Source organism: Zasmidium cellare (genome assembly GCF_010093935.1).
Source record: "Zasmidium cellare ATCC 36951 unplaced genomic scaffold M409scaffold_5, whole genome shotgun sequence".
NCBI lineage: Eukaryota > Fungi > Ascomycota > Dothideomycetes > Mycosphaerellales > Mycosphaerellaceae > Zasmidium > Zasmidium cellare.
Window position 1 is genome coordinate 44,230 of NW_022986949.1, and position 24,404 is coordinate 68,633.

Below are 24,404 nucleotides of genomic sequence, written 5' to 3' on the forward strand. Positions count from 1 at the left end.
ACTCCTTTTGAGTCGGTGAATGTCAAGTCAGCGTCCGAGTGGCCAAGACCAGCGAGACAGGACAATCCAAAGCGTTGCCAAAATTGGTTGTCATCCATGGATTCTCCAAACAGACTCCGGTGGTGGTCCATTGCTCAATGGGTTGAGATCCGTCCGTAGCTGGTGGATGTGCAGAACAATAGGAAAATACATCAAACTCTCAAGCATCGGCTCGAGTACATCATGCAATGCGAAGCGCAAGTGCAGTCTGAGGTAAAATGGAACTAGGAGTGAAAAGTACCTGGCGGCCAAGTGTTCGTCGCTGGCGCGATATGTCATCCTGGAGAATAGTTCCTGTGAATCCAGGCTGCAGGTAGAGCCTCTGAAGATGGGTCGATTCCAAGAAGTGTATGATGGGCAAACCGATGTGCAAACAGGTGGAGAGTGGTTGGTGTAGCAGTCTTAAGAAAAGTCGACGATATCTCTGGGTCGGTGGGTATAACGTTGGGCAGGAAGACACCAGAAGGGTTGCAGGAGGAAGAGGCGCGAGCAGAGGCGGGCGGTCCACTTGATATGGAAACGCTGGACGGGCAGAGGGGACGTGCAGCCGGCTGAACCCCCGCCGAGCAAAGGCGGATTTGCGCTGACGTGACTCGTGTGATGGAAAGGAGACGCTGCAGCGGCCAGCGATAGCGTTGTGACGAGCAGGGGCCTGAGCATCGCGGATTCGCTGCGCAGATGGCACGCTTCGTCTCATCCTCGGCCTTTGTGCTGCCACGTCAAGCTCCTCCTGCGAGTCGTGCAGGCGCATGCAATGACGGAACTCTGGGCGACCACTCGCAGCGACTCGCTTTCTCGAAGGCCGCACGGGAAGCAGGTTTTGCACGCAGAGATATGTGTGTGTTCTCGTAGGCGAGAGAAGAGACCGCACGTGATATCGATCTCATGTGCAGCACCGTCGGGCTCCAGCCTGGCGAGTTGTTAGCGATATGAGCTGGGAAGCCTGTCATTACGACGCACACTATCTCTCACACTGACCAGCGTATTTCCCAGAAACCTGGCAGAACCGCAGCAAGCGCAGAGATTTTTGCCGCGATGCCCGGTCATCGATTCCAGCCTCTCTGGTTGTTCGCCCAAAGTGAGAGCTGATCATCCCGGATGCGAACGACGCATTGGCAACCCGTTGCAATCTGGCGCGTGAGGACACACGAGATGCGACTTGCCCGAGAACTCGACTCGTCTCATTCGTGGCTGGCAAACATCGCGGTGAGATTTCTCGAGTCATTGGGCTCGACGGGGAACCCTGGTTCTGCAGCGTGAGAATTCTCGACGCCGCTGAGATGCGCCCTGTCCAGATCACATCCGTTCACGGCGACACACGAGACCTCTTGAGGAAGCCGGAGTGTTGCGAGTGATGTTGATCGCGGTGTCCCTGCAGAACAGAAGGCGCAATGCGTGAGCTTTGGCCCCGCTGGACGGGAAGAAGTCGCGACCTCGACCTCGATCCCCGTCGACCGTCAGCATTCCGCATGATCGTGAGAGTTCGACATGTTGAAACATCTCCTTCGTTTCATGTCGAGTCAGTATGGTCTTGTATCGAGGCGCAGCACGAACATGTTGCCGACAGTCGACATCGAGAACAAGTTGCCTGGTTTGGATCGCCTCGGTTTGATCACCGGTCGTTCACTCACCGAAGCAGAAATTCTTCGCCTCCGCTCACAGTCTGCGAAGGCGACAATTTTCAACAGGCGTGCTTGGCGACATTGCAGACTGCACATTCTGTGGTGGAAGATAGTGCCTGAATGGCCTTGTAGGTATAGTCAAAGACTGACAATGCAGACCTCAACTCGCAGACACGCAATCGCATATCAACACGCCTCGACGAGTGTCTGACCTTCGAGTGAACGTGCTTGAACACATTCATCTGGCTACCCAGCTACCTGCTACGACCGAAGAACGACGACAAGCACGTAATCACAAGGCACTGACATATCATCCAGGAGAATGATATCACAGCTATCAGCCACTGATTGCACCAAACCAAAACACTCTCCGCAAAGACATGATCCCGCAAGCCTTCCTGGACATCTCGCGGCTCGTTTGTGGAACGGGCCCGGTCACGGCAAGCTCTGGCTGTAACGATGCACGAGATCTTGATCATCAACCATGCTGTAGGACAAGAAACGCCCGCTACGAAAATAGGCTACCAAGGGTTCAAGCCATTGATGTGGTTGCACTACCCAGTATGAGCATGTGGCTCTCAAAGAATCGATAAACCGATGATGTTTTGTTCATAAGCGCAGGGCATAAGGGCGTTTTATGCTTGCCTCGCTCTATCGGCCAGCACGTCGCGCTCCGCGACAGCGCCACCAGCTGAGATCGGATCACATGTTGACGGCAAGCAAGTGCGGAAGATCTCAACGAACCGTTCTCGGACGCCTAGTTCGCAGCCGACAGCTTATTTTGTGGCTTCACTTTTCTCTACCCCCGGTCTCGAGAACGGCAACGTCACGGAGTTCGGCCATTGCTCGGCTGCATCGCCAAGACCTTTAAGAGAATGTTTCTTTGATTCTCTTCCGCAGATATCAAGCGGCTCATCGCGGTAACAACGCGGCTGACTGTTCAGTGACAGAATCATTCCATGCGGTCTATCTTTGATTCATATATAAGAGAATAGTGCCAGGGAGGTAGGTGCTTTTTAGCTTTTCCTTTGACAACAGCATACCAATACAGCACTCCTCTACTTCGGCGTCGCAGGGAGAAACAGGTAGCAACGATTGACAACATGGTCGAATCCTCAGAATCAAGCAGTCGAATGTCGATAGAGGACGAGAAGGAACGGACAAGGCCAGAGCGCGTACACAGCAACAATGGCGAATTCGACGACATCGTCAACCTCCCCTACCGTACCCTCACAGCGGAAGCCAACATGGGCGAATATGTTACCGAACAACCCAGCGGCCTTCAACCCGTAGTGACGAACAAGACCGGCAAGAGCGAGCGATACGAACTTGTGACCTTTACGCCAGGAGATCGAGCGAACCCCAAGAACTGGAGTAAAGCATACAAATGGTATTGCACATTGATCGTCGCCTTGACTTGCTTCGCCGTGGCATTCGACAGCGCGGTCGTTACAGCTGGTATCGAGGGACCGATGAGAGAGTTTGGTGTTAGTGAAGAGGTGTCGTTGTTGACCGTGACGCTGTTCGTCGTGGGCTTTGGTGTTGGGCCTATGGCATTCGCACCATTGAGCGAGATCGTTGGAAGGCGGAAGATCTACGCCAGCACGCTGTTGATTGCAGTGGTCTTTATCATTCCTTGTGCTGGTAAGTGCTGATTAGAACGGACTATCAAGCCTACACACTGACCATTATCCAGTGGCCAAGAACATCGGCACCCTCCTCGTCTGCCGTGCCATCGACGGTATCGCCTTCTCAGCTCCCATGACCCTCGTCGGCGGCACCCTTGCCGATCTCTGGAAGAACGAAGAGCGAGGAGTCCCCATGGCATTCTTCAGCGCAGCGCCGTTCATCGGTCCAGCAATTGGGCCACTCATCGGTGGATTTACATTCGACAACCTCAACTGGCGCTGGCTCTACTGGTTGCAACTCATCCTTTCGGGATTCTGCTGGTTCCTGATCACCTTCACCGTTCCGGAGACCTACGCGCCAACGATCCTGGCGAGTCGTGCGAAGAAGATGCGCAAGGAGCAGAACGAGGACAAGTTCGTCACCGAACAGGATCTTGATATGCGACCTTTGAGCGAGCGATTGAGGGTCTTCCTCATCAGGCCCTTCCAGCTTTTGTTGTAAGTCGACCGGCCCCTATCTGCCCCGAGAATTATTGCTAACAGTTTCCCGTAGCATGGAGCCTATCGTCTTCTTCATCTCCCTCTACATGTCGGTCCTCTACGGCCTTCTCTACATGTTCTTCGTCGCCTACCCGATCATCTATCAAAAAGGCAAAGGCTACTCCGCTTCCATCACAGGACTGATGTTCATTCCGATCGCTGTGGGAGTCATGATGTCGGCAGCCTGTTCTCCCTGGGTCAACAAGCACTACCTCACGCTCGTCGAGAAGCACAACGGCAAGCCCCCGGCCGAAGCCCGCCTGATCCCCATGATGTTCTCCTGCTGGCTCATCCCCACCGGCCTCTTCATCTTCGCCTGGACATCGTACCCCAGCCTCCCATGGTTTGGCCCATCCATCTTCGGCGGATGGTTTGTAGGATTCGGGTTCATCTTCCTCTACAACTCCGCCAACAACTACCTCGTCGACTCCTACCAACACCAAGCAGCCAGCGCCCTCGCCGCCAAAACCTTCATCCGCTCCCTCTGGGGTGCCGGAGTCGTGCTCTTCACGAACCAGATGTACAACCGTCTCGGCTACCAATGGGCCAGCACGCTGTTGGCGTTTATTGGGTTGGCGTGCTGTGCGATCCCGTACGTGTTTTACTTCAAGGGGGCGGCGATTCGCAAGTATTCGCATTTTGCGTATGCGGGTGATGAGGAGGATAATAGGAAGGGACCGCAGTAGATCAAACAAGACGATGAGGAGAAGATGGAAGAAGATAGAGACAGATGGTGGTGGATAGATATGATACCTTTTTGCTTGTTGGCGTGGTGAACGGCGTTTTGGGCAATTGAAGGAAATGGGCTTAATGATACCAGGGATTCGAATGATAAACTTAATACAATTGGAGATGTCTCTTCCAACTTACTATCCTTTTGCTTGAGTCAAATCCTCTCAACACCTCGATGCGGTGTAGCAATTGACATTCGCACATCCCTGCACGTCTCCATATCCGATTGCGTTCGTGCCTGGTTCGCAGCTCGAAGCTACTTTGTTATACCGCCGCTGGTCCCGATCCAGTCGGTCATTCAGCCATTACAGTACACTTTTGCTCTGCTTCCACGTTATCTGCAGGAACAGGCGTGAAGTCGGCCTGGCTAGGCATGTTCCAGGCGTAGCCATTGTGGCGTCGACGATGAACCAATCGAAGGAGGCAGCGGCGGCAGAGAGTTTGGGACATTTTGGGTAGCTTCCTGGTGCCCAAAGCTCCCTCTTGTCGTCAAAGCGTTGGCAACGTAGGGTGCGTGATGGAATTGGGCTGGGCGTGTGAGAGGGAAGAAGGCGGCGGTTGTGTCTTCTGACCATCACATGTCAAATGTCTACTGTCACCTGCTCGACCTCTAGCTACAGCTACACCCGCAGTCGTTGAGAGGGTTGGAACGGTACCAACAGCGCGTGAGTGTTGGTGAGAGCGATGCTGCCGACTCAAACCCCTCCGAGCTTCCAGCTGCACCTCTCAACCAATACCAACGGCGCAAACCGAGCCCACGACGTCGAGCCTAGACGGACGAGATACTCGCTGTATCCCACCACCACCGCCGCCATAGCCGGTTCCATAAGCAACTCCACCCCGACGCCCACCCGCCCCAAAAAGGCCAAGTCAGATGCGAGGCTCAGCCGGTTTCGAGAAGACATGCAGAGCTCCGCTACGACTACTGCAACAGCCACCACAACCACAACCGCTTCTACTCACACGCCGCAAACGACCGACAACATAAGCAATTCCAGCTCCTCGCCCCCCTCGTCGTCCCACGTCAACCCCGCCGCGATCCCCGTACGGACGAGCTCGAGCAACGCCGTCGTCAACGGAGACCACACCATCAGCCCCAAACAGAAATCGCCCAAGAAGCATCGCAGCCTGGGATCGGTGCCTGAAGAGCGGAGACGGCTGCCTGAAGTGGACGAGCGGGAGTGGATGGCCCAGAGCAGAACATCGAGGATAACATCCAGTCCCGCGCCGACGAGGTTCTCGCAACACTCCGAATCGCTGTCGCCGCCGCCCGCCATGATCGGGTCGGATCTCATCAACGGCACGGCCACGAGCTGGAATCTGGAGAAGGAGAATATTTTGAAGGGCCCGTATGATTATCTGGAATCGCATCCGGGCAAGGATATTCGATCGCAGATGATTTCGGCGTTCAACGCTTGGTTGCAGGTGCCTAGTGCGTCGTTGCAGGTTATCACGAGGGTGGTTTCGATGCTGCATACGGCGTCGCTGCTTATTGATGATGTGGAGGATAACTCTCAGTTGAGAAGGGGGATTCCGGTCGCGCACAGCATCTTTGGCACGGCGCAGACGATCAATAGCGCCAACTATGTCTACTTCCTCGCGCTACAAGAACTGCTGACCCTTAATAATCCTGATGTGATCCGAATATACAACGAGGAGCTGCTCAACCTCCATCGTGGTCAGGGAATGGACCTGTTTTGGCGAGATACCCTGACCTGTCCGACGGAGGATGACTATCTCGAAATGGTCGGGAACAAGACCGGTGGTCTATTCCGACTTGCGATCAAGCTCATGTGCGCCGAATCGCCTTCTCACAACTATCCTGCCGGATCTTCGAATCAGCTCGAACCTCAGGAGAAATCTGATTACGTCCCACTTGTCAATACGATCGGCCTGCTCTTTCAAATCCTCGACGACTATCGCAACCTCTCTGACACGACATATACCCACAACAAAGGCCTGTGCGAGGACCTCACCGAAGGCAAATTCTCTTTTCCCATTATCCATGCCATCCGTTCAGACCCGTCGAATCTGGTCTTGATCAACATCTTGAAGCAGAAGACAACGGACGACGAGGTGAAGAAGTACGCCGTGGGGTACATGGAGCGATGCGGGAGCTTCAGCTACACGCGCCGGATATTGCGGGGCCTGACCAAGAAGGCGTTGGTCCTGATAGATGAGGTCGACGCAGGAAAAGGACTGGGAGAGGGCATCAAGGGCATTCTGGAGAGGCTGAGAGTGGACAAGCATTCGAGAGCGAGTGCCAGTGCATGATTAGGAAAAGAAGCGAGTGTTTAATGTTCGGTTCAGCCTTTGGGAAGCGATATTGCGGATGATACCATCTTCGTTCGGTGTCAAAGATCTACTTGCGTTCACTGCGTCGGCGCTCAAAAGACTCGAGGGGGAAAAGAGAGAGGGAAAGGGCTTTGTCAAGATACTCAACGAAAGACCTTGAGGATATGATTATGTGAGATATGTACTAATGATCAACAAGAGAACCTCATCTTCGCAAAGGTGCCCTACTGGTTCGGCATGCAAGACTCGAGACTTTGACCTGTTTCGGGAGCTCGTTGGTATTGGACGATTGGGATCTCGGCCCTACGTGGCACGGCAAAACCTGATCCTTGAAGACGACTTGTGTCTGCGTTCGTCGCTGTCGCCTGCTCGTCGTTCCTGTGGCTGAGTATAGCGTCCTGAACGGCGTGGTATCACCGCCATACTACTAGACTGATGAAGATCCTCGACGACGGTATACGTCCCACGGCTTTCTGGAATACGACTTCTCGACCACTGATTGGTTAGAAGGACCATGCCACAAGTCCTGACTATAGGGTTGACTTGGAGCGAGGCGAAGCTTCTTCCAACGACAGCACCTTTACCACTTCGCTACCGTGGATGAGGTGTTGGAACGAGGTCGTGTGCCGAAAGGAGCATTGGCCGTTCCCGCTGCGTCACTACCCTGCGATGCCTCCACGCGGCGTTGCCGGTGTCCTCTTTATCGTTCAGGATGTTTGAGGCGATTCGCGACTGGCTTTGCTATGCCTCCCTATATCTACGGGGCGAGGAGTCCGAGTGGATCTGGTGAGGAACAAGGAAAGGGAGTGTTTGCGTGGCGCAACTAGGTCTTCTTAGGGTGCCCTAGAAGCTCGTTACTTTTGTCATTTTATCGATCTGTTGTTGCTCATTTACATGTAAGGCGCCGGGCAACGGAGCTGACGCTCTTCCCACAGGCACGGGCAGGTTTAGGGTGCAGCTGAACTTGGATACATTTATCTATTTCAGCCTTTCGTTCTCTTTCTAGAGATTGACTTGGCAGGTCCCTCTCCCAAGATCCATTCCCACACGCCATGGACACCATCTTCTCCCCAACAACGATCTTGGTCCTCCTGGCCTTGACCGCCATCCTCTACCTCGCCTCCCGCGCCGCCCTCCCCAAACCCCTCCCGGGAATCCCCTACGTCCCCGGCTCCGAAAAAAACCTCCTAGGCAACCTCCCCCTCGCCCTCGCGCACACCAAGCATGCCGGCCGCGTACGTATACTGAAGGGCAGAAGGTCCCCCCATTTCGTGTCTAAGACATTCGCTGACCTTCTACCCTTCACTTTTAGTTCAGCAGCTACTTCTACAAACCCGCCGAAGACCTTGGCGTCCCCCTCCTCCAACTCTTCATGCAACCCTTCGGGCGCCCCTGCCTCCTCCTCTGCGACGGCCGCGAAGCCCAAGACCTCATGACGCGGCGCGCGCACGAGTTCGAGTACGCGGATTTCGCGATCGATCTGCATCGCGGGGCGTGGCCGGGGACGTTGGCGGCGCTCAAGACGAATGAGCGGTGGAGGGCGAATCGTAGGATGTTGGGGGAGACGACGACGTCGCGGTTTGTGAATTCGGTCGGGTTGGAGGCGATGTATCGGGGCGCGGGGGAGTTGGTGGAGTTGTTGGCGTTGAAGGCGAGGTTGGCACGGGGGGAGGTTTTTGATGTTAGGGAGGATTTGAAGAATGCTACGGCTGATATGTGAGTATTTTTCTTGCTTTCTCGCCTGGGGAGGGTTTGGTTTGCTGACTCTTCGAATACTAGTATCTGGACGTACTCGTACAATGGCAAGCTTGGGGCCGTTTCTTCACAGATTGAAGCATTGAATGAGAGCAACAAACTCCTCGATAATCAGGTTCTCGCCGCGAAGCTCCCAGACGTCCTGAAAGCCATCATCGACATCTCAGCGACATCACAGATCCCGCTCGAGTCACCACTCGGCATCACGCACCAGAAGCTCGTGCTAAGACTTACGCCCAAACTGCGTCGTGCTACCGCCGTGCATGATGCAAGGCTGGAGCATGAGGTTAAACAAGCGGCGAAGCGTCTCTCGGAGAAGAAGCTACCAGCGGACGAGAGCGCCATGGCGTCGATGTTGAATAGATTACAGGCGACTTTTGGCGACGAAATTCCGGCTTCGGAGTTGAAGGCTGTGCAAAACGAGTTGGCGTTGATGATGCATGCCGGGCAGAAGACTGTTGCGGATACGACAGCGTGGGCGTTCAAGTATCTTGCTGTGCATCAGGTAAGTCATTTCATAAAACCATTTTCTTCGACTACTGACATCCGATCAGGACGTGCAACAAAAAGTGCGCGCCGAGCTCAAGGCCGTCTTCGGCAACGTCTCAACAATCCCCAAGGAGGACATCATCCCCGCCAACCTCCCCCATTGCGACGCAGTCGCCCACGAAGTCCTTCGCCACATGCCCATCATCCCCTGCCACATTCGCACGAGCCTAGTCGACACCCAGCTCCTCGGCCACTTCATCCCCAAAGGAACGAATGTCTTCATGCCGGTAAGTCACCCAAAACGGCACCCAAAACTATCTCTCCAGACATCATATGCTGAATCAAACGTCCAGCCTGTCGGACCCAGCTTCACCTCCCCCGCCCTCCCCATCGACGAAAGCAAACGCACCGGCAACACCACCTCGCGAATGTGGAGCCACAGCCACACGGACCTCGACGTCTTCCGTCCGGATCGCTGGCTCGTGAAGCAGGAAGACGGCAGCGTCAAGTTTGACAATCGGGCGGCGCCGATGCTGACGTTTGCTGATGGGCCGCGGATGTGTTTCGGCACCAAGTTTGCGATGCTGGAGTTTCGGGTGTTGTTGGTCGTGCTGCTGTGGCATTTTGAGCTGCTGGAGTTGCCGCGGGAGTTGGTGGATTTTGAGGCGAATGATTTTTTGACGATTGAGCCGCGGAATACGAGGGTGAGGTTGAGGGTTGTTGAGCGTGGTTAGGTGGCTGGATGATTGTTTTTCAATGTTGGTTAGCTGGCTGTCGCTGTGTTGAGGAAGGATTCGTATGAGCTCTATGGGAGAATGAACTTTGCTAGAACTTCGTGGCCGTGTCAAGGGGCCTTTGAAGATCTTCATGTGAGAGATATGATGACTCTTAGCACCAAATTACACTGACATGTGAACTTCTTCACATGTGAAATCAGATGTCGCTAACTTATTAGTGTCGTCTTCATGTGACAGTCGTTAGCCACGGAAGGTGGGGTGAAGTGAATGTGGGGGTGCTTCGAACAAAACGGCCAGGGTCTTGCCCGGCAAAGCTACGAAATCTTTGCAACGAATGCTGCTGCTGCTGCAACACCTCCCCAAACCACGACAAACCTGTTTGCTCACCCTCGGCGTGACAATACTTTGCCTCTTCACTTCCGACGCTCGCTTGCATCACCCACCCCAACTTCTCGACACCGACTCCAACTACGACCGACCTCGAACACCACCACTACCGCCGCAATGGCAGAAATCACCCACCCCACGATCAAGGATGGCTGGTTCCGCGAGATCAGCGACATGTGGCCTGGCCAGGCTATGACGCTCAAGGTCAACCAGGTCGTTCATCACGAGAAGAGCAAGTATCAGGATGTGCTCATCTTTGAGAGCTCGGACTATGGTATGGTGTTGGTGCTGGACAATGTCATTCAGTGCACCGAGCGGGATGAGTTCTCGTACCAAGAGGTGAGTTCGAAGGTCGAGTCATATGCACAAAGTGGATACTGACGAGGGCTGCTTTTCTCAGATGATCACCCACCTGGGCATGTTCTCGCACCCCAACCCCAAGAAAGTCCTCGTCATCGGCGGCGGCGACGGCGGCGTCCTCCGCGAGGTCGTCAAGCACGAGAGCGTGGAAGAGGCGATCCTCTGCGACATCGACGAGGCCGTCATCCGTCTCAGCAAGAAGTACCTCCCCGGCATGAGCGTGGGCTTCCAACACCCCAACGTCAAGGTCCACGTCGGCGACGGCTTCAAGTTCCTCGAGGACTACAAGGACACCTTCGACGTCATCATCACCGACAGCTCTGACCCCGAGGGGCCCGCCGAGTCGCTTTTCCAGAAGCCGTACTTCGAGCTCCTCCACGGCGCCCTACGTGAGGGCGGTATCATTACCACCCAAGGTTGTAAGCCCTGTCCCCGTCCATCTAGGATAACCAGTCCGGTGGATTAGCACTACGTTTTACTGACACTTTGTCTTTCAATAGCTGAGAACCTCTGGCTGCACCTGAGCCTGATCGAGAACCTCAAGAAGCAAGTCAAGACCGTCTTCCCCATCGCCGAATTTGCGTGGACCACGATCCCCACGTACCCCAGCGGCCAGATCGGTTTCCTGGTGTGCAGCAAGGACGGCAGCCGCGACGTCAAGAAGCCGCTGCGGACGCTGAAGGAGGCCGAGGAGGATAAGCTGTTCAAGTACTACAGCGCCAAGGTGCACGAGGCCGCGTTTGTGCTTCCCAAGTTTGCTGAGAAGGCTCTTCGGTGATGTAGTGCAAGCGTAGGTCAAGTGGAGAGGTGTAGAATGGAGTGAGAACGGGAGTCATCATCACATACGGGCTTAGACTGCTTTGAGATACCAAAGGAAGGCAGGCGTTTTGCGGAGACGAGGGAGTAGTGGTATCGAAGGATGGAAACTAGATCCCTCAACTCTAATGACATGATTGAACTTGAATGTTTTATGTGCCACGCGTGAGTGAGACATGAGTGAAGAAAAAGAATGACTTGACGCAGATTTGAGCACTGTACAGGTTTCGTTGCCAATTACTGTTACATAGGAACCATGCTTCACCACCAAAAAAAGAAAACGCTTCACAGCCTCAAAACCCCCCAATCAATCTCACGCCCAAACAAAAGCTCAGTCAGTCAGGGTATGCACATAATGAAGAGGTTTCCATCGCTACGTCGGGCCTTTCATTCCACCTATTGTCTTTTCTTTCTCCTTCATTCATATCCCTTCCTGTCGGAAATTTGCTGGGTGTGGTTGTCTGGCTGGGAAGCTTTCGCGAAGTAAAAGGAGATGTTCGTTGTTAAGTGGGTATCGCTTGGGATGGTTGTCATCGTGGTGGTAGGTGGTGGATCAGTGGGTCGAGCCGTCTAGTACTTGAATATGATGTACAGAGCGTGAATGATGCCGGGAATCCAGCCGAGGATGGTCAGGAGGATCTGAAAGTTGACATATTAGGCGCATGTTCCTTGTTGTGGTGGTGGTTGTTTTGGATGCTTACGTTGATGAGGAAGTCGGCTCCGCAGCCGCGCTCGAGGAATACACCAAGTGGCGGGAGAATAAATGCGAAAACTATCTTCACGGCGTCGCTGTGAATCGTTCGTGTCAGTCGCTGCATCGTGTGTCTTCTGGGGCGCTGTTGTTCTTCGCGAGCAATGCCAATCCGCGCCTATCCGGAGATGGCTGGAGTTGCGCTCGCGCAGTAGGAGTAACTCACGACAAAGTGACGGCCATTGCAGCGGTGTTGGTCGAAGGATCACTCGAGTTGTACGGGTCTCGTTGATGTTGCTGTTGGAGAGGTGGTGGTGTCTTGTTTGCGGTATCAGTTGCGCTGAGGGTTTGTCTGGTCCGAGGGCGAGAAAGGTTGGGGGGAGAATTATATGAGGCGGGTAATGTGACGTCCTTTGCCGTTAGCTCGTGACGCCACAGCCATGACGTGTGTTTCCTTGGCCCATGCGCGTTGCGAAGTCCGAAGCTTCCAAGTTGTTGATGTTCATCTCTCACCACCACCACCGCAATGACTTTCTTTCCGCTATTTCGCACAAGGCAGCGATATTCCTGGCCGCTCATGGACGCGTGGATTCAGCTTCTGTGTGCCACCACCAACTCTCGTGACGACCACCTGTAAGGCTTGGACGTCGATCTGTTCATCCAGAGCCGACCTGAATCAGACTCCTGGCGAGCCGCGCTGGCTGATCTCGCCGGAAACCTGCGCTCATCACTGTGGCGCCTCACGCGCCTACTGGCAGGGAAGCTGACCAAGGCATTATTACGGTCCCATGATGATGTGATGCACGGTCGCCTGCTAGTTCCGCGTCTGCGTTCCCAAGGCCGAACCGTACCGCGCACGCAATCTATCTGTTCCTGTCGCACAAGACTGCTGTCAACTGCTGCGCTGGCTGGCTGTACGCGGACAAACCATGTGGCGCTGCTGGCACGGCACAGCCACAAACAGCAGCAGAGCTCGTCCGGCCGTTTCATGCTGGGTGATGATCTGTGGCGGAGCTTCGTGATCCTAGCTCACAACCTTCCCACGAGCTGTGGCGGTGCAAGAAAACATGGGTTGTTCAGAGAAGGGCCTTGTAGCGCTCTTGCCTGCTACCAATGGTCGCAAATCTTCACAGCAGCTCGATTGTCATGCACTTGCTCTCATCGAACGCAGCGCCGTGCATGATGCCATGGACGTAGGCATCGCCAATCAGCCGCCATTTGCTTTCCTCTTTTCGCAACACATATGGACGTGCACCTCCTTTCAATATCATTACCGCATCTCCGACTCTGGAAGATATCGCCCGAGGTGCGACAAATGTCGGCGCTGGAAATATTCCGAGAAGGTCGTTATCCGTGCGACCCAGCAACCAGGTCGAGCGAAACGGTATGACTGGAGGCCGTGGAGGATTCAGGACAATATCACCCTTCCAGGCGTGGTACAGCAGCATCGTCACGATCAATACCGCGTATGGTCCGCTCACAAGCCATACAATCATCCAAGGTAAAGCTTGTGCAATACGTGTCTGCCATCGGCGGGCAGCAGATTGAAACATCTCGACGAATGTCATCCACTTATCAAACTGACGTGCAGTCTCCAGATCCGAGAACGGTGGCGCTAGATTGCATAGCGTGTTGTAGAGCGCCTCCATCGCTGTTTCGTTTGTCCCGTACTGGTCTTGCAAGGTACCGTCATCGCCATTGATCCTACATCCTATTGCACTCCAGCTCTCGGGAATGCTCAACAGGTGAGAAATGACTTCGAACCATCGTCTGGATGGTAGCACACGGCCTGATGGTAAGATGCCTTTGCGGATGTCTTCGTAGCTGGGTAAGCCTTGGGAGAGCTCTGCAATGGTCGCGATAACTTGGGCTGATACTTGCAGACTACCGTGCTGTCCAACGGCAACATCGCCGAAGGGACTGTCACAGCTTGCCCCGAATGGCTCTTCTGCCGCAAAGTACTCGATGTCGTGTTCGACAGCCTGCTCCTTACTCGCCCAGTCAGGAACCCAGGTATTTACTGGAACATGTCCTTCCTCGGGTAAACAGTCTCGGAAAAGATCTAGCCGCTGTGAGGTATGGATGCTGTATATGGCTACTTCGCGGAAGACGTCCTCGGCAGGTCTATCGTAGGCGACTGTGACTACCTTTGGGTCCTCAAGAAGACCCAGGATGCTGTAGACCTTGTCAACCGCTCGAGTCGAGTCGAAGGCACGGAAACTCCTCAAGGCCTCCAGTAATGGCAACCTACCACCGGCCTGAACCTTGCGGCGCGTGGCGTCCAAGATTCGTGGGTAGAACGAAGGATGGAAGTGCTTTGAGCCTGGGGGTGCATCCGGGTCGATGACCGAGCGGAGCCGTCCCAGCTGAGAACAATGGCGAATGATCGAGTCCCACTCAGTGGTGTCTGATCCACACTGTACTGTGACACTGGGGGCGAAAGCGACTTCTTGCACAACCCAGACACGCCTGAACCAGGGTCTGCGTAGGACCGCCTCGAGAACATTCTGGTAGCGCTTTCCAGCCGGCTTCTGCATGACCTTGAAGGCTTCGTGACTCAAGGTGTCACTGTGTCCAAGCCAGACGACGACTCTGGACGATGTGGCGAAGATCCTCCTCATCAGGCCGACTTGAAGGTTTTTCTCTGGGTTGTAGGCTTGATTGATGCAGATCGCATCGATCCATACGACCCGCGCCTTGTTCTGTAGCCGTAGAGCACGAAGAGCGGCTGCGAGGTTCGGCGTGACGGGAAGCTTTTCGTTGTTGACCAGCACATCTTCTGTTGCGTTGCCAGTGCCCCAGTGGTAGGAAAGGGCCTCGAATTCGGGTTTCTCATCAAGCTGGGCAAGGCGTAGACTGGTGACAATGGGCGAGTTCACATCCACAGAGCCTTGGATCGAGAGCAGACGAAAAGAACTCTGATCATTGGGTAAAGAGAGGGAAGAGTATGGAGGGTAAATAACAGTAGACATGTGATATCTGTGTGAAGGTGTGGTTGCTTTGTGCACTAACGAAGTCAGATGGGGGACTAGTCGAGAGCAAGTGAATGCAACTTTATAACAACTCTCGAGCACGTCTACTACGCTCCTATCCTTGTTCCTCAGCGATGAATGAAACGGGCACGGCCTCATCATATCGACGCTTGTTCCATCAAGTGACCAATACCGATGAGCTTGAGCGTACATGCACGTATCCTGAGGTTTGTGCACGAGTGCGGCGCGGGTACTCGCTTTCAAAGTGTTCATGCAGGCGTGCACGTTCAATTTCGAAGCGTGGGATGTCCAGGCCTGCACCTTTCTCACGTCTCGATGGATCCTCGTCCCCTCTACGGGGTCTGCCAACTTCAGATGTTACACAAGAACGAAAGGATCCCGTATGTGAGTGTACGACCTCGCTTTCTTGCAATTGAAGAGTACATAGGAACCTTCGAAAGCAATTGCACACGATGAGCGACGCAGCAACCGGTGTGCAATGCCTGAAAGGGAGACTTGGTCGGCGCCTACATGCAGGGGGTTGGTTGTTCTGCGGCAGCACCCCCCAGTCACACAGCCACCTCGAGCACATTGTTCAATTGTTATCCCATGCGCGAGACGACCCCAGCCTCTCGATCGACTACTATCTTGCCTGAGTCGGCCATTCTCTGTGCCGTGGTCACAAGCGCTCCACATTGCCACGAGAAAAGCATGGTGATGTGTGCACTAATGAAGTGCCTGAGAAGAGGAATCCAGAATTCAAGTCTTTCCTCAGCAAAGTAATCATTACTTTCCGGCCGTTGATCATGTAACACACAATGGTCTATCTGGGTATCTCTTGCACACAAAGTCCAAACAGCGGTTTCTCCAAAGACTCCAATCTCCAAAGGCTCCAATTCCTCGCTGGTACCTGTTGTTCCCACCCTTTCACCGTCGCTGAAAAGTACAATAACACAACAATACAACATAGCAATAGTATAGTGTAATGCTCGCTTGACTCGCTTTTCAAAAACTAAACAGACCTGAACGCCTCTTGCCGAAGGGATACACGACGATGGCGGAGAGGAAGAGGCCGACGGTGATGCCGATCGCACTGCACAACTTCGTTAGCAAATCTCCACTCGTACGGTGAGCAGGAGGGGAGGCGGAGAACTTACACCTGGATCACCGAATACCCCACGGTAAAAGCAATACTATTCAAACTCTCCGCCGCATTCGCGATCGTCGTGCTATTCACCACCGTCGTTCCATTCGTCGCATTGCCAGTAATTTGGTCCGCGGACGCGATACCCGCTACGAGAGACCCGTTCACCGCAAGACCAGAGGGGACCTGCACGAAGATGGCAGGCAGCATAGCCGCGGCTGCGAGTCCGTATCCTACCCGTCGAGCAGCGGGCTTGAAAGCCGACATGACGGACTCGGTGTCGTTGGCCAGACTGCCCTCCTCCAGAACCTTGGCGGACTTCCTCCGGCCCTGGTGGCGGGAGACGCGTTTGCGGAGAGACTTCCACCGCGGACGGAGACGGTCCTCCCAGAGGTCCCACATGCGGTTTTCGAGCTTGCCGCCGATGCGGGAGTACAAGTTGGCGAGGACGCCGATGACGAGCGCGCCGAGGGTGTTGGAGATTTGCGTGTTGCCGGCGAAGCGGATGGCGGAGAAGTAGTTAACGACGTAGCCGGCGAAGGCGATGATCATCATGACGGGGGCTTGTTTCCATTTCGCTTGGTTGATGATGATGAGGCACATGGTGAAGCCCGGGACGAAGAAGAAGAACCAGTATTTGGGGATCGTGTTGGAGCATTCGGTGGCCGAGGTGGCGTTGCGGTCGAGGAGGCCGTAGATGGCGGTGCCGACTGTTATGCCGAAGCCTAGGAAGAGGGAGTAGATGATGGCGTAGACCATGCGGACGCTGCCGGCGACGATTTGGCGGGATTGGAGTTCGAGGGAGGCGCAGAGGACGGTGTAGCCTGGGAGGATGAGGGCGATGGAGGACTGGGCGAGGGCGGAGAAGCAGAAGAGTTCGCCGCCGCGGATGCTGCCAAAGGCGCGGGCGAGGAAGGAGGTTATGACCGAGGCGGCGATTTCGAAGACGTTTGCGTAAAGGTCAGAGGCTGGGGCGACCCAAAGTTGGAGCCAGCCTAGGATGCAGCCCAGGAAGAAGGATATGGGAAGGTCGATAAGCCTGGCTCCGAAGGCGAAAGGCCCGACACATACAGCAGCCAAGCCGTAGACAGGTAGTCGAAAAAGTCGGTTGTGCTTGGGTTTTCGTGCCGTCACTTCTCTCAGTCGATTAATCCCCTCTTCCGCGCCCAGTCGATCGTGTACTACCTCTTTATAGATCTCATGAACATCGCGTAGCTTCCCGAGATCCAATCCCTGTGCAACCTTAACCAACTTCACCTCACTCGTATGCGTCGTCCGATCCTCGAAAGAGACCACCATGGCACCAGGAATATACAGAAACTGTGCTTCGGTCTCCAGAACTCTCGCACTCATCATCATGTACTCCTCCAATCGATGGGTAGGCGCACCGTACTGCATCAAAGCCTTGCAGAGCCGCAACAGGTACTTTTGCCGTGTGATCGTCTCGGCGATGTGTGCGGTAATTTTATACTCTTCCTGCAGTCTAGGTCTGCTCATGCGGTTGAAAGCTGCCAGCGCACCACCACTTCGAGACCGCTTGCCCATACCAGGGCGTTTGGCCTGCTCTTGTTGCTGCTCCTTCAGTCGTTGGCTGACCTGCTCGCCCAAGCCAGACACAGCGGGAGAGCCAATGGCAGACGAGGTACCAATCAAGGTGGCGAGGGACGAAGCGGATTGATTCTTACTCTTGTAGGAGTACCAATGGGAGGTAGGTGTAGTAGCACCAGAAGATGGAGGCGAATGGGCAGGGCTCGAAAGTGCGCTGTGTCCACCGCTACTGCCGGTTCTAAGGTGTGCTTTGGGCATTCCAGGGCCGCCGGGTTGTTGTTCGTCATGGTACAGCTTGAGCAACGAGCCCAGAATACCACCTCGATACTCCTTTGGTTTGGGCTGGTAGTCTTCCATGAAGTACTTTTGCTCCTCGGTCGGCGTCACCGCTCCAGATCGAGTGCCAGAGGAGAGATCGCCTGAGCTGGGCTTGGATTCAAGGGCATCGCGGGCGGACGTATGCCTCCTGACCAAGTTGAATGCTTCGGCGTGAGACGCTTTCCGTTGACGCTGGAGGGGAGGGAGGTGATCATCTTCCTTGTCGGACACCTCAGACTTGTCGTCGTTGAAGTCCTTCAACGGAATGTCGTCCATGCGTAGGCTAGGGATCGCTCTCCCACGAGTCGGCGAAGACCGTCTGGATGCAGGTGCCGAATAACTCAACTCGTCCCTCTCAAGCTGCTTGCCTCTTTCAAAAGCCTTCCGCGCACTCGCCTGCCGCAGTGCTCTCGCCCCATCATCATCCGGCCCTTCGATCGCATCCTCAGGTTCCGTCGCCTTGGTCGATCCACCTCGTCTCAACGCCGGTCGTGGACGAGGTACATCCAAACTTCGACTCAGCGAATCTCGAAGCTGTTCCGTCTGCTGTTCTGACAATTCCGGCAAATGAGATTTGCTCGCACTTGGCGGCAGCAATAGATCCCCACTACTATTCCTCGTATGGCTGTTTGTAGGCGGCGTGTTGTTGCCACTGACATCCGGCGATCCAAAGTTCGGACTCTCACTATACGGCGAATACGTCCCATCCGGATCGACAAAGCTCGTTCTTTGACTCGGTCCCTCTGATGGCGTCCCTCCCGTGAAGCCCACTCGTTTCTTGCCTCTAGGTCTCTCTCCATTCGCAGGAGTTCCTCCCTCAGCACTCGTTACAACGCCGCTGGAATCCGGACTGTGTTTCGGCGACTCCGACATGTTTCGCGGATCCACGAAGGGATTGGAATACTCCTCGGTCGGAGTCGACATGATGATTGCACTCCAGATGGAATCCGGGGTAGATGTGTCGACCAAACAATGACAATTTCTGGCCGTGGGCAGGTATTATGGCCGTGGCCGGATCCGGGACCCTGGGTTTCGCTCGAAGTTTTTGTTTGTGCCGTATTTAGCCTCCAGAGTAGTCACGCCGGCCGGGAGGACAAAGAAAACGTGTTTGCGAATATTAGTATTAAGTAGCGAGCGTAGCCTCTCCCCAGTGTGTATTCCAAAGAAGTGGGAGAGAAGAGCAAGAAAAATTCGTCAGACGTGTAGGTATAGAGTGTTCCTCTCGCACTCGTCGGATGCACTGTCGTCTTTTGATATAAGCCAACCCGGTAGCGTTGGGTACAAAGGTACTTGGGGCGAGACCTCTGGACCCCAGCCGAACGCCAGAGAGACTGGGAGAAATGGAACAAGGACGCGAAAAGCCCGCGAGATCTTCTCTCTGCTGAGAGCGAGCTAATTCGTAATCAGGAGGCAAGCCAAGAGAGATAGGAGTCGTGCGAGAATCTCGGGCGCGCAGAAAGTGTCGTGTAAGAGTGGTTGAGAAACGAGACAGAGAAAAGTGCGGTTTGTGCTTTGTATGGCAGAGAAGCACCACCTACACACACAACAACTACTCACCCGCTCTCCTTGATAGACAGACTTCCCTTGGCGTATGACGCAGGTGGACGTAGACTGTAGCGAGTCCCACAGCACCATGTCGCGATGCGTTCCAGACGAAGCAGCATCGACCAAGGCGTGCGCGTAGGAATCACACACCAAGACCCATCGCTGCTATCAGAGACCCACCGGATCTCCCGCACTGGGTAGGCCGAGCGAACGACTGTCTGTGTGGGAAGTCGGGAGGGTGGAGTCGGTCTGCTGAGTGATGTGAGGAATGCGGCGTCTGGCTTGTGTTCCGAGCAATCCGTCCGTGGAACATTGCTATCTCAGCGCGAGGAAGAAATCTCTGTCTTGCTGTCGCTGCCTTTGCGTGGTCATTTTGATAGGCGCTCCCACCGAAGAGCTGGCGGCGGCGGCGGGTGAGGAAAAACACTGGGCCAACACGAATGCTGCTGAGTGAGACTGATCATGGCAGAGAGAGAGGGATTTCATCCCGATCCGAGCAGCTGGCGGGACGCATAATAATGTGGGCCGCTTGGGTCGTGTTGCTCGAAAGGACGTGGTGACGGGTGTGCGAGTGGTGTTTTGAGTTGCTCAACCGCTGGTCAAGCCTTTCGCCACGCAAACCTCAGGTCCCGTTGTTCTCGGCAGTGCCGCCATCAGTCTTCACATGTGCACGTTTCGGTCTCAACCGCATTTCTTTATAAATAGACGGCGTCAAGTTTCATCGTCTGTCTTCACATGCAAAAGCACACAATCGGTATCTACGAGAGAAAACCTTGATCCATACATAGCATGTGGAGAAACCCATTCATCGAGTCGGTGTATCGCTCTCGTCTATGCAAGAGTATAGAATTTCTTCTTCTGTATCTCATCGACATTCACATGCCATCTCCACCGAACATCAACACGCGAGACCCAGGACCCACCCATCCCGTAAAACCCTTGACGCGCCCTTGCAACACCGACGCAAAATAACCGCGAGAAATGCATACCCACCTCTCCAGGTCATTGGGGCGACGCGAATGTCTGTTTCTCCACACACCCCTCTCCAGATTTCCCTTTTCCAGCTTGTCGTAGAGTGGTTTAGCTCCACCGCTTCTCAGACCCATTTCCTGCCTCTGAGTTGCCATACCCACTGTCCTTGGTCGATGAGGGGAGGTCATCATCGTCTTCAAAATCAATATCGAACTCGGGCTCCTTCCTTCGTGATCCTTTCTCTCGTTCCTCATTCTCCACCATGTCAGCTCCATCACCATCGCCGTGGCCAGCCGCCCCACCAGCCCAGTCCTTCTGCTCGGCGGCGCGGGTGTTCCACCGGAGAGTCCTAGATATACTGTCGAACCATTCCAGAGGTTGACCCATTACGGTCGGGAAAGGGTATTGCGAAGCTCGCACGACGACTTCATCCCCACGACCAAGTTCCACTCGACCTTTGCCGTCAAACGACACAAACGCACCGCCACGTCCAGTCGATGGTATCGCAACTTTCAGTGCCATGTCATCGTTCAACAGCATCGGTCTAAATGACAATGTATGTGGACAGATCGGGGTGAGCAAGATGGCAGGAATGTCAGGATGCACCAGGCTCCCACCCGCACTCAACGAGTATGCCGTGCTTCCCGTAGGTGTGCTAAGAATAATGCCATCGGCGCTGATTCGCGTGAGTAAGCTGTCGTTGGCGTAGAGATCCAGACTTGAAATGTATGAACTTGGACCACGGTCGATAACCAGCTCGTTCAACACCTCGTGAGTTTCGCCTTCAATCTTGCTGGATTGTCCGTCGCCTCCGTATTGGCTGGTCGTTGTTGATACGCTTGCTGAGGATGCTGAGGATGCTGCGACTGATGAAGCTGCGGATCGATACACTGTACACGTAAACCGCATTCGCATGTTGACACGCATGCCTTGATCGCCCATAATCCGATTCAGTTGTTCCTTGTACATCGAGAAGTCGAAGTTGGTGAGAAATCCAAGTGATCCCAGGGAAAAGGCCAGCACAGGAGGAACAATCCGCTGGAACAGCCACGAAGTATAAAGGACTGTACCATCACCTCCAAGCGTAATGACCAGATCAAATAGCTCAGGTCGTTCCAAGCATAGCGCAGGTGTCCAGAAATGCAGCATGTCCTTGAAAGTCTCATCTTGCGCCATCAGCGAGTCATAGTCGAACCGCTTCGATCGTCGCAACTTCGAATCCACCCAGACATGCACACCCACGTCTTTCCCATATCTCGGCGTCTCCAACAAGAACTCCGCCAACTCCCTCGTCAAAGTAACCAAGTTGTTGTCCCGCGCCTTGGTGATGATCATGACATTGCGCACAGCCCGTCGCAACGGTCTCCTCTGCAATTGTCTCGAAACCTCCCTCACAGAAGCCGCAGTCTGCATCAACCGACTATGAGACAACTCATCATCGCACTTGATCTCCTCCAACACCTTCTGAATATCCACCGCGTCCCCAAACCGCTTGTGGAAATAACAAGGACTCGTCAGCGCCGCCAGTCGCGCGATGGAGGGGGTATCGGAGCAGATCTGGAATCGTGATATTGCAGCGCTGAGCTCTTGATGTTCTCGAGGTGTCCTCGACCGTCTCTCTTCCAATACCTCCTCTGCAGCCGCCTGTGCGGCCATGACGTGCGGTGTGGGCATGGGAACTCTCGCGGCGCCTGTTGAGAAGCGTCGAGGGGTGGAATCGAGTGTCGCAGGGAAGCCATCCAATCTATCAAACGAGTCCTTGCGGATGGGTGTCTTGGAGAGTGCCTCGCCCATGGCGGACTTGCCTTTGCGCTCGCCATTGTTGGGCGTCGGAGGACCCGAATCTGTCTCATTCATGACGCCGGCGACGTCTACCTCTCGTGATAAGAATACTTGGGTCGCAGGGTGAAGTGATACCGGCCAAGAGTCGGCGCTGCCAGGATGCGGATTCGGGGTTAACGGAGGTGGAGCTGACGGATCATCTTACGACTACAGCGTCGGCGATAGTGATGATGGATGGAGTATCGATGTTGAATAGAAGGGTGTCATGTTGGGTGATGAGGCGGTCAGGGGCAGGCAGAGGCGTCGCACGTGGAGGAGGTGGAGGAGGAGGTGGTGAAGGAGGCATGTCGGCGCGCGGTTGACGCAGGCTGACCCAACGGAAGAGCGTCGAAGCGGAGTGATGAGTGAGTCTCTTCGTTTCGGCACACGCCCCCGATCCTGCTGGCCTGCTCCATGGAGTCCATGCTCGTGAGATGACTCTATCATCAATTGCGCCGTGGCAGCAATTCCTCCATCGGACACCGAGTTTGGAGAAGATTGCTCCCTCTGCTCGAACAAACAGGACACGGCTTGGAATTGGTTCCAGCAAAGAAGAAAAACACATCACGACAGAAAATATAGCGGGAAAACACGGGCTGGCCTCGCAAACTCTCATCAGACAACCGGTCTTCTGCGATGCCTCCCAGACAAGCAACATCACACACGAGTAACAAAATAACCCGTCAGTATCCCGCACATGCAATTGGGAATATGAACGGCTCGGAACAATCATCATCGGCACAATTGGCAAGGAACAGGCTGTTTCAACTGTCTGATTCAAGTTCACTGCCGGGCCGTGTCAAAACTACTGTCTGCCGTATTTCGTGCCTCATTCCATCCATCGCCTGGGTATAATCCGTACTTCATGTCTCTCCATCATGCAGCTGCCTCTCTGTTGTTTACACCCCCTTGGTAACTGGCTTATTTCTTCTCAACCTCAGCCTGAGCCTTCTTGTCCAGCTCCGACTCGACACCACGCTGGAGCGTCTTGCCTTGGTCGTGTTGAGCGTGGTACTTGGCCTGCTGCTCACGATCACCTACACCAAACATCATCAGCATACACATCCCCTCACTCTCGTCAAGACGATTGGCTTACCAGTAACACCTGCAACAGCACCCCCCACAGTCCCACTAACCCGATCCTTAATCCCACTCCCCAAATCATTCAACTGCCCAGCCGCCTCCTGCGCCTTGCCCTCTTCGTTCCTGCAATACACACACATCAGTACAATAACCCAACATCCACAACCCCCTCCTCAAAGAATCCTTTTGAGAATATAGGTAGGTATGTATCCTTACTGCTTCTGCCCCTCACTCTTCAACCCCTCCAGCCCCAACGCCCCGCCCACAAACTCCTTTCCGCTGCCGACCGTCTGGTTCCAGGAGCCCGTCTGGCGGTTGGGGTCGTTTTGGGCGACGCCCGAGGCGGAGACGGAGACGCCGCCGATGGAGGCGCCGGCTTGGGAGATGTCGTGTTTGGCTTCGGCTTCGCGCTTCTTTTCTGTGGGGGTGGTGTTAGTTGAGGATGGATGGAGGAGTTGGAGGAGGTGGGGATGTTACCCTCGCCTTGGGCCTTGTCGCCTGGCGTGCCGGCGATGGAGCCTAGGACGCTCTGGGCGGCGCCCGTGGCTTTCTGTTTGAAGAGTCAGCTCTGTGTTGTTTCTGGTATGGCTGAGGTGGTTAGGCAACTCACGTCGATGTACGACTGCAGCGTCGAAGTTTCCTTGTCAGTCATGGTTGCTTGTGTTGAGTTTGTGTGATGAGAAGGGTGATTGTTTTCAACGATCAAGAGAGTCAACAACAAGTGTTTGTTTGTGCAAAAGAGAAAGGCCAAACAACCAACTTCTTCTTTCTCTGTTCACACGCGTCTGTCACATGCCCCTCACCTCACCCCACCAGACGCGATCTGCCAAGTTTCATGGAGCTCTCACATGCCATCTACGTCATCTGCACCAGACAGACAACCATTCTTGTTGCAAACATTGACCCACGT

The 24,404-nt window shown here is 54.5% G+C and overlaps 9 protein-coding genes across 9 annotated transcripts; 4 read left to right on the forward strand and 5 right to left on the reverse strand.

Annotated features, from left to right (window-relative positions):
* Window positions 1-2,908: 2,908 nt before the first annotated feature.
* Window positions 2,909-4,515, forward strand: M409DRAFT_63560 (uncharacterized protein; the record flags this gene model as incomplete). Its single annotated transcript, XM_033815653.1, has 3 exons — window positions 2,909-3,305; window positions 3,358-3,787; window positions 3,843-4,515. The coding sequence occupies 3 exons, from the start codon at window positions 2,909-2,911 to the stop codon at window positions 4,513-4,515; spliced, it is 1,500 nt and encodes a 499-aa protein (XP_033672075.1).
* A 1,321-nt stretch (window positions 4,516-5,836) lies between these two features.
* On the forward strand, window positions 5,837-7,576 carry M409DRAFT_63562 (uncharacterized protein; the record flags this gene model as incomplete). Its single annotated transcript, XM_033815654.1, has 2 exons — window positions 5,837-6,799; window positions 7,568-7,576. The coding sequence occupies 2 exons, from the start codon at window positions 5,837-5,839 to the stop codon at window positions 7,574-7,576; spliced, it is 972 nt and encodes a 323-aa protein (XP_033672076.1).
* Window positions 7,577-7,908: 332 nt separating this feature from the next.
* On the forward strand, window positions 7,909-9,834 carry M409DRAFT_18305 (uncharacterized protein; the record flags this gene model as incomplete). The annotated part of the gene is made up of 5 exons (XM_033804444.1): window positions 7,909-8,091; window positions 8,169-8,572; window positions 8,636-9,116; window positions 9,166-9,387; window positions 9,454-9,834. 5 exons carry the CDS (start codon window positions 7,909-7,911, stop codon window positions 9,832-9,834), a joined length of 1,671 nt encoding a protein of 556 aa, XP_033672077.1.
* A 507-nt stretch (window positions 9,835-10,341) lies between these two features.
* Window positions 10,342-11,362, forward strand: M409DRAFT_63563 (uncharacterized protein; the record flags this gene model as incomplete). Its single annotated transcript, XM_033815655.1, has 3 exons — window positions 10,342-10,563; window positions 10,625-11,003; window positions 11,085-11,362. The coding sequence occupies 3 exons, from the start codon at window positions 10,342-10,344 to the stop codon at window positions 11,360-11,362; spliced, it is 879 nt and encodes a 292-aa protein (XP_033672078.1).
* A 608-nt stretch (window positions 11,363-11,970) lies between these two features.
* M409DRAFT_18307 (uncharacterized protein) lies at window positions 11,971-12,218 on the reverse strand (the record flags this gene model as incomplete). The annotated part of the gene is made up of 2 exons (XM_033804445.1): window positions 11,971-12,039; window positions 12,102-12,218. The coding sequence occupies 2 exons, from the start codon at window positions 12,216-12,218 to the stop codon at window positions 11,971-11,973; spliced, it is 186 nt and encodes a 61-aa protein (XP_033672079.1).
* Window positions 12,219-13,218: 1,000 nt separating this feature from the next.
* Window positions 13,219-15,063, reverse strand: M409DRAFT_50661 (uncharacterized protein; the record flags this gene model as incomplete). Its single annotated transcript, XM_033811589.1, has 1 exon — window positions 13,219-15,063. One exon carries the CDS (start codon window positions 15,061-15,063, stop codon window positions 13,219-13,221), a length of 1,845 nt encoding a protein of 614 aa, XP_033672080.1.
* A 1,005-nt stretch (window positions 15,064-16,068) lies between these two features.
* Window positions 16,069-18,997, reverse strand: M409DRAFT_18309 (uncharacterized protein; the record flags this gene model as incomplete). The annotated part of the gene is made up of 2 exons (XM_033804446.1): window positions 16,069-16,156; window positions 16,221-18,997. The coding sequence occupies 2 exons, from the start codon at window positions 18,995-18,997 to the stop codon at window positions 16,069-16,071; spliced, it is 2,865 nt and encodes a 954-aa protein (XP_033672081.1).
* A 1,701-nt stretch (window positions 18,998-20,698) lies between these two features.
* M409DRAFT_63565 (uncharacterized protein) lies at window positions 20,699-22,447 on the reverse strand (the record flags this gene model as incomplete). Its single annotated transcript, XM_033815656.1, has 1 exon — window positions 20,699-22,447. One exon carries the CDS (start codon window positions 22,445-22,447, stop codon window positions 20,699-20,701), a length of 1,749 nt encoding a protein of 582 aa, XP_033672082.1.
* Window positions 22,448-23,332: 885 nt separating this feature from the next.
* Window positions 23,333-24,146, reverse strand: M409DRAFT_50664 (uncharacterized protein; the record flags this gene model as incomplete). Its single annotated transcript, XM_033811590.1, has 5 exons — window positions 23,333-23,448; window positions 23,508-23,617; window positions 23,711-23,912; window positions 23,972-24,044; window positions 24,105-24,146. 5 exons carry the CDS (start codon window positions 24,144-24,146, stop codon window positions 23,333-23,335), a joined length of 543 nt encoding a protein of 180 aa, XP_033672083.1.
* Between the last annotated feature and the right edge of the window lie 258 nt (window positions 24,147-24,404).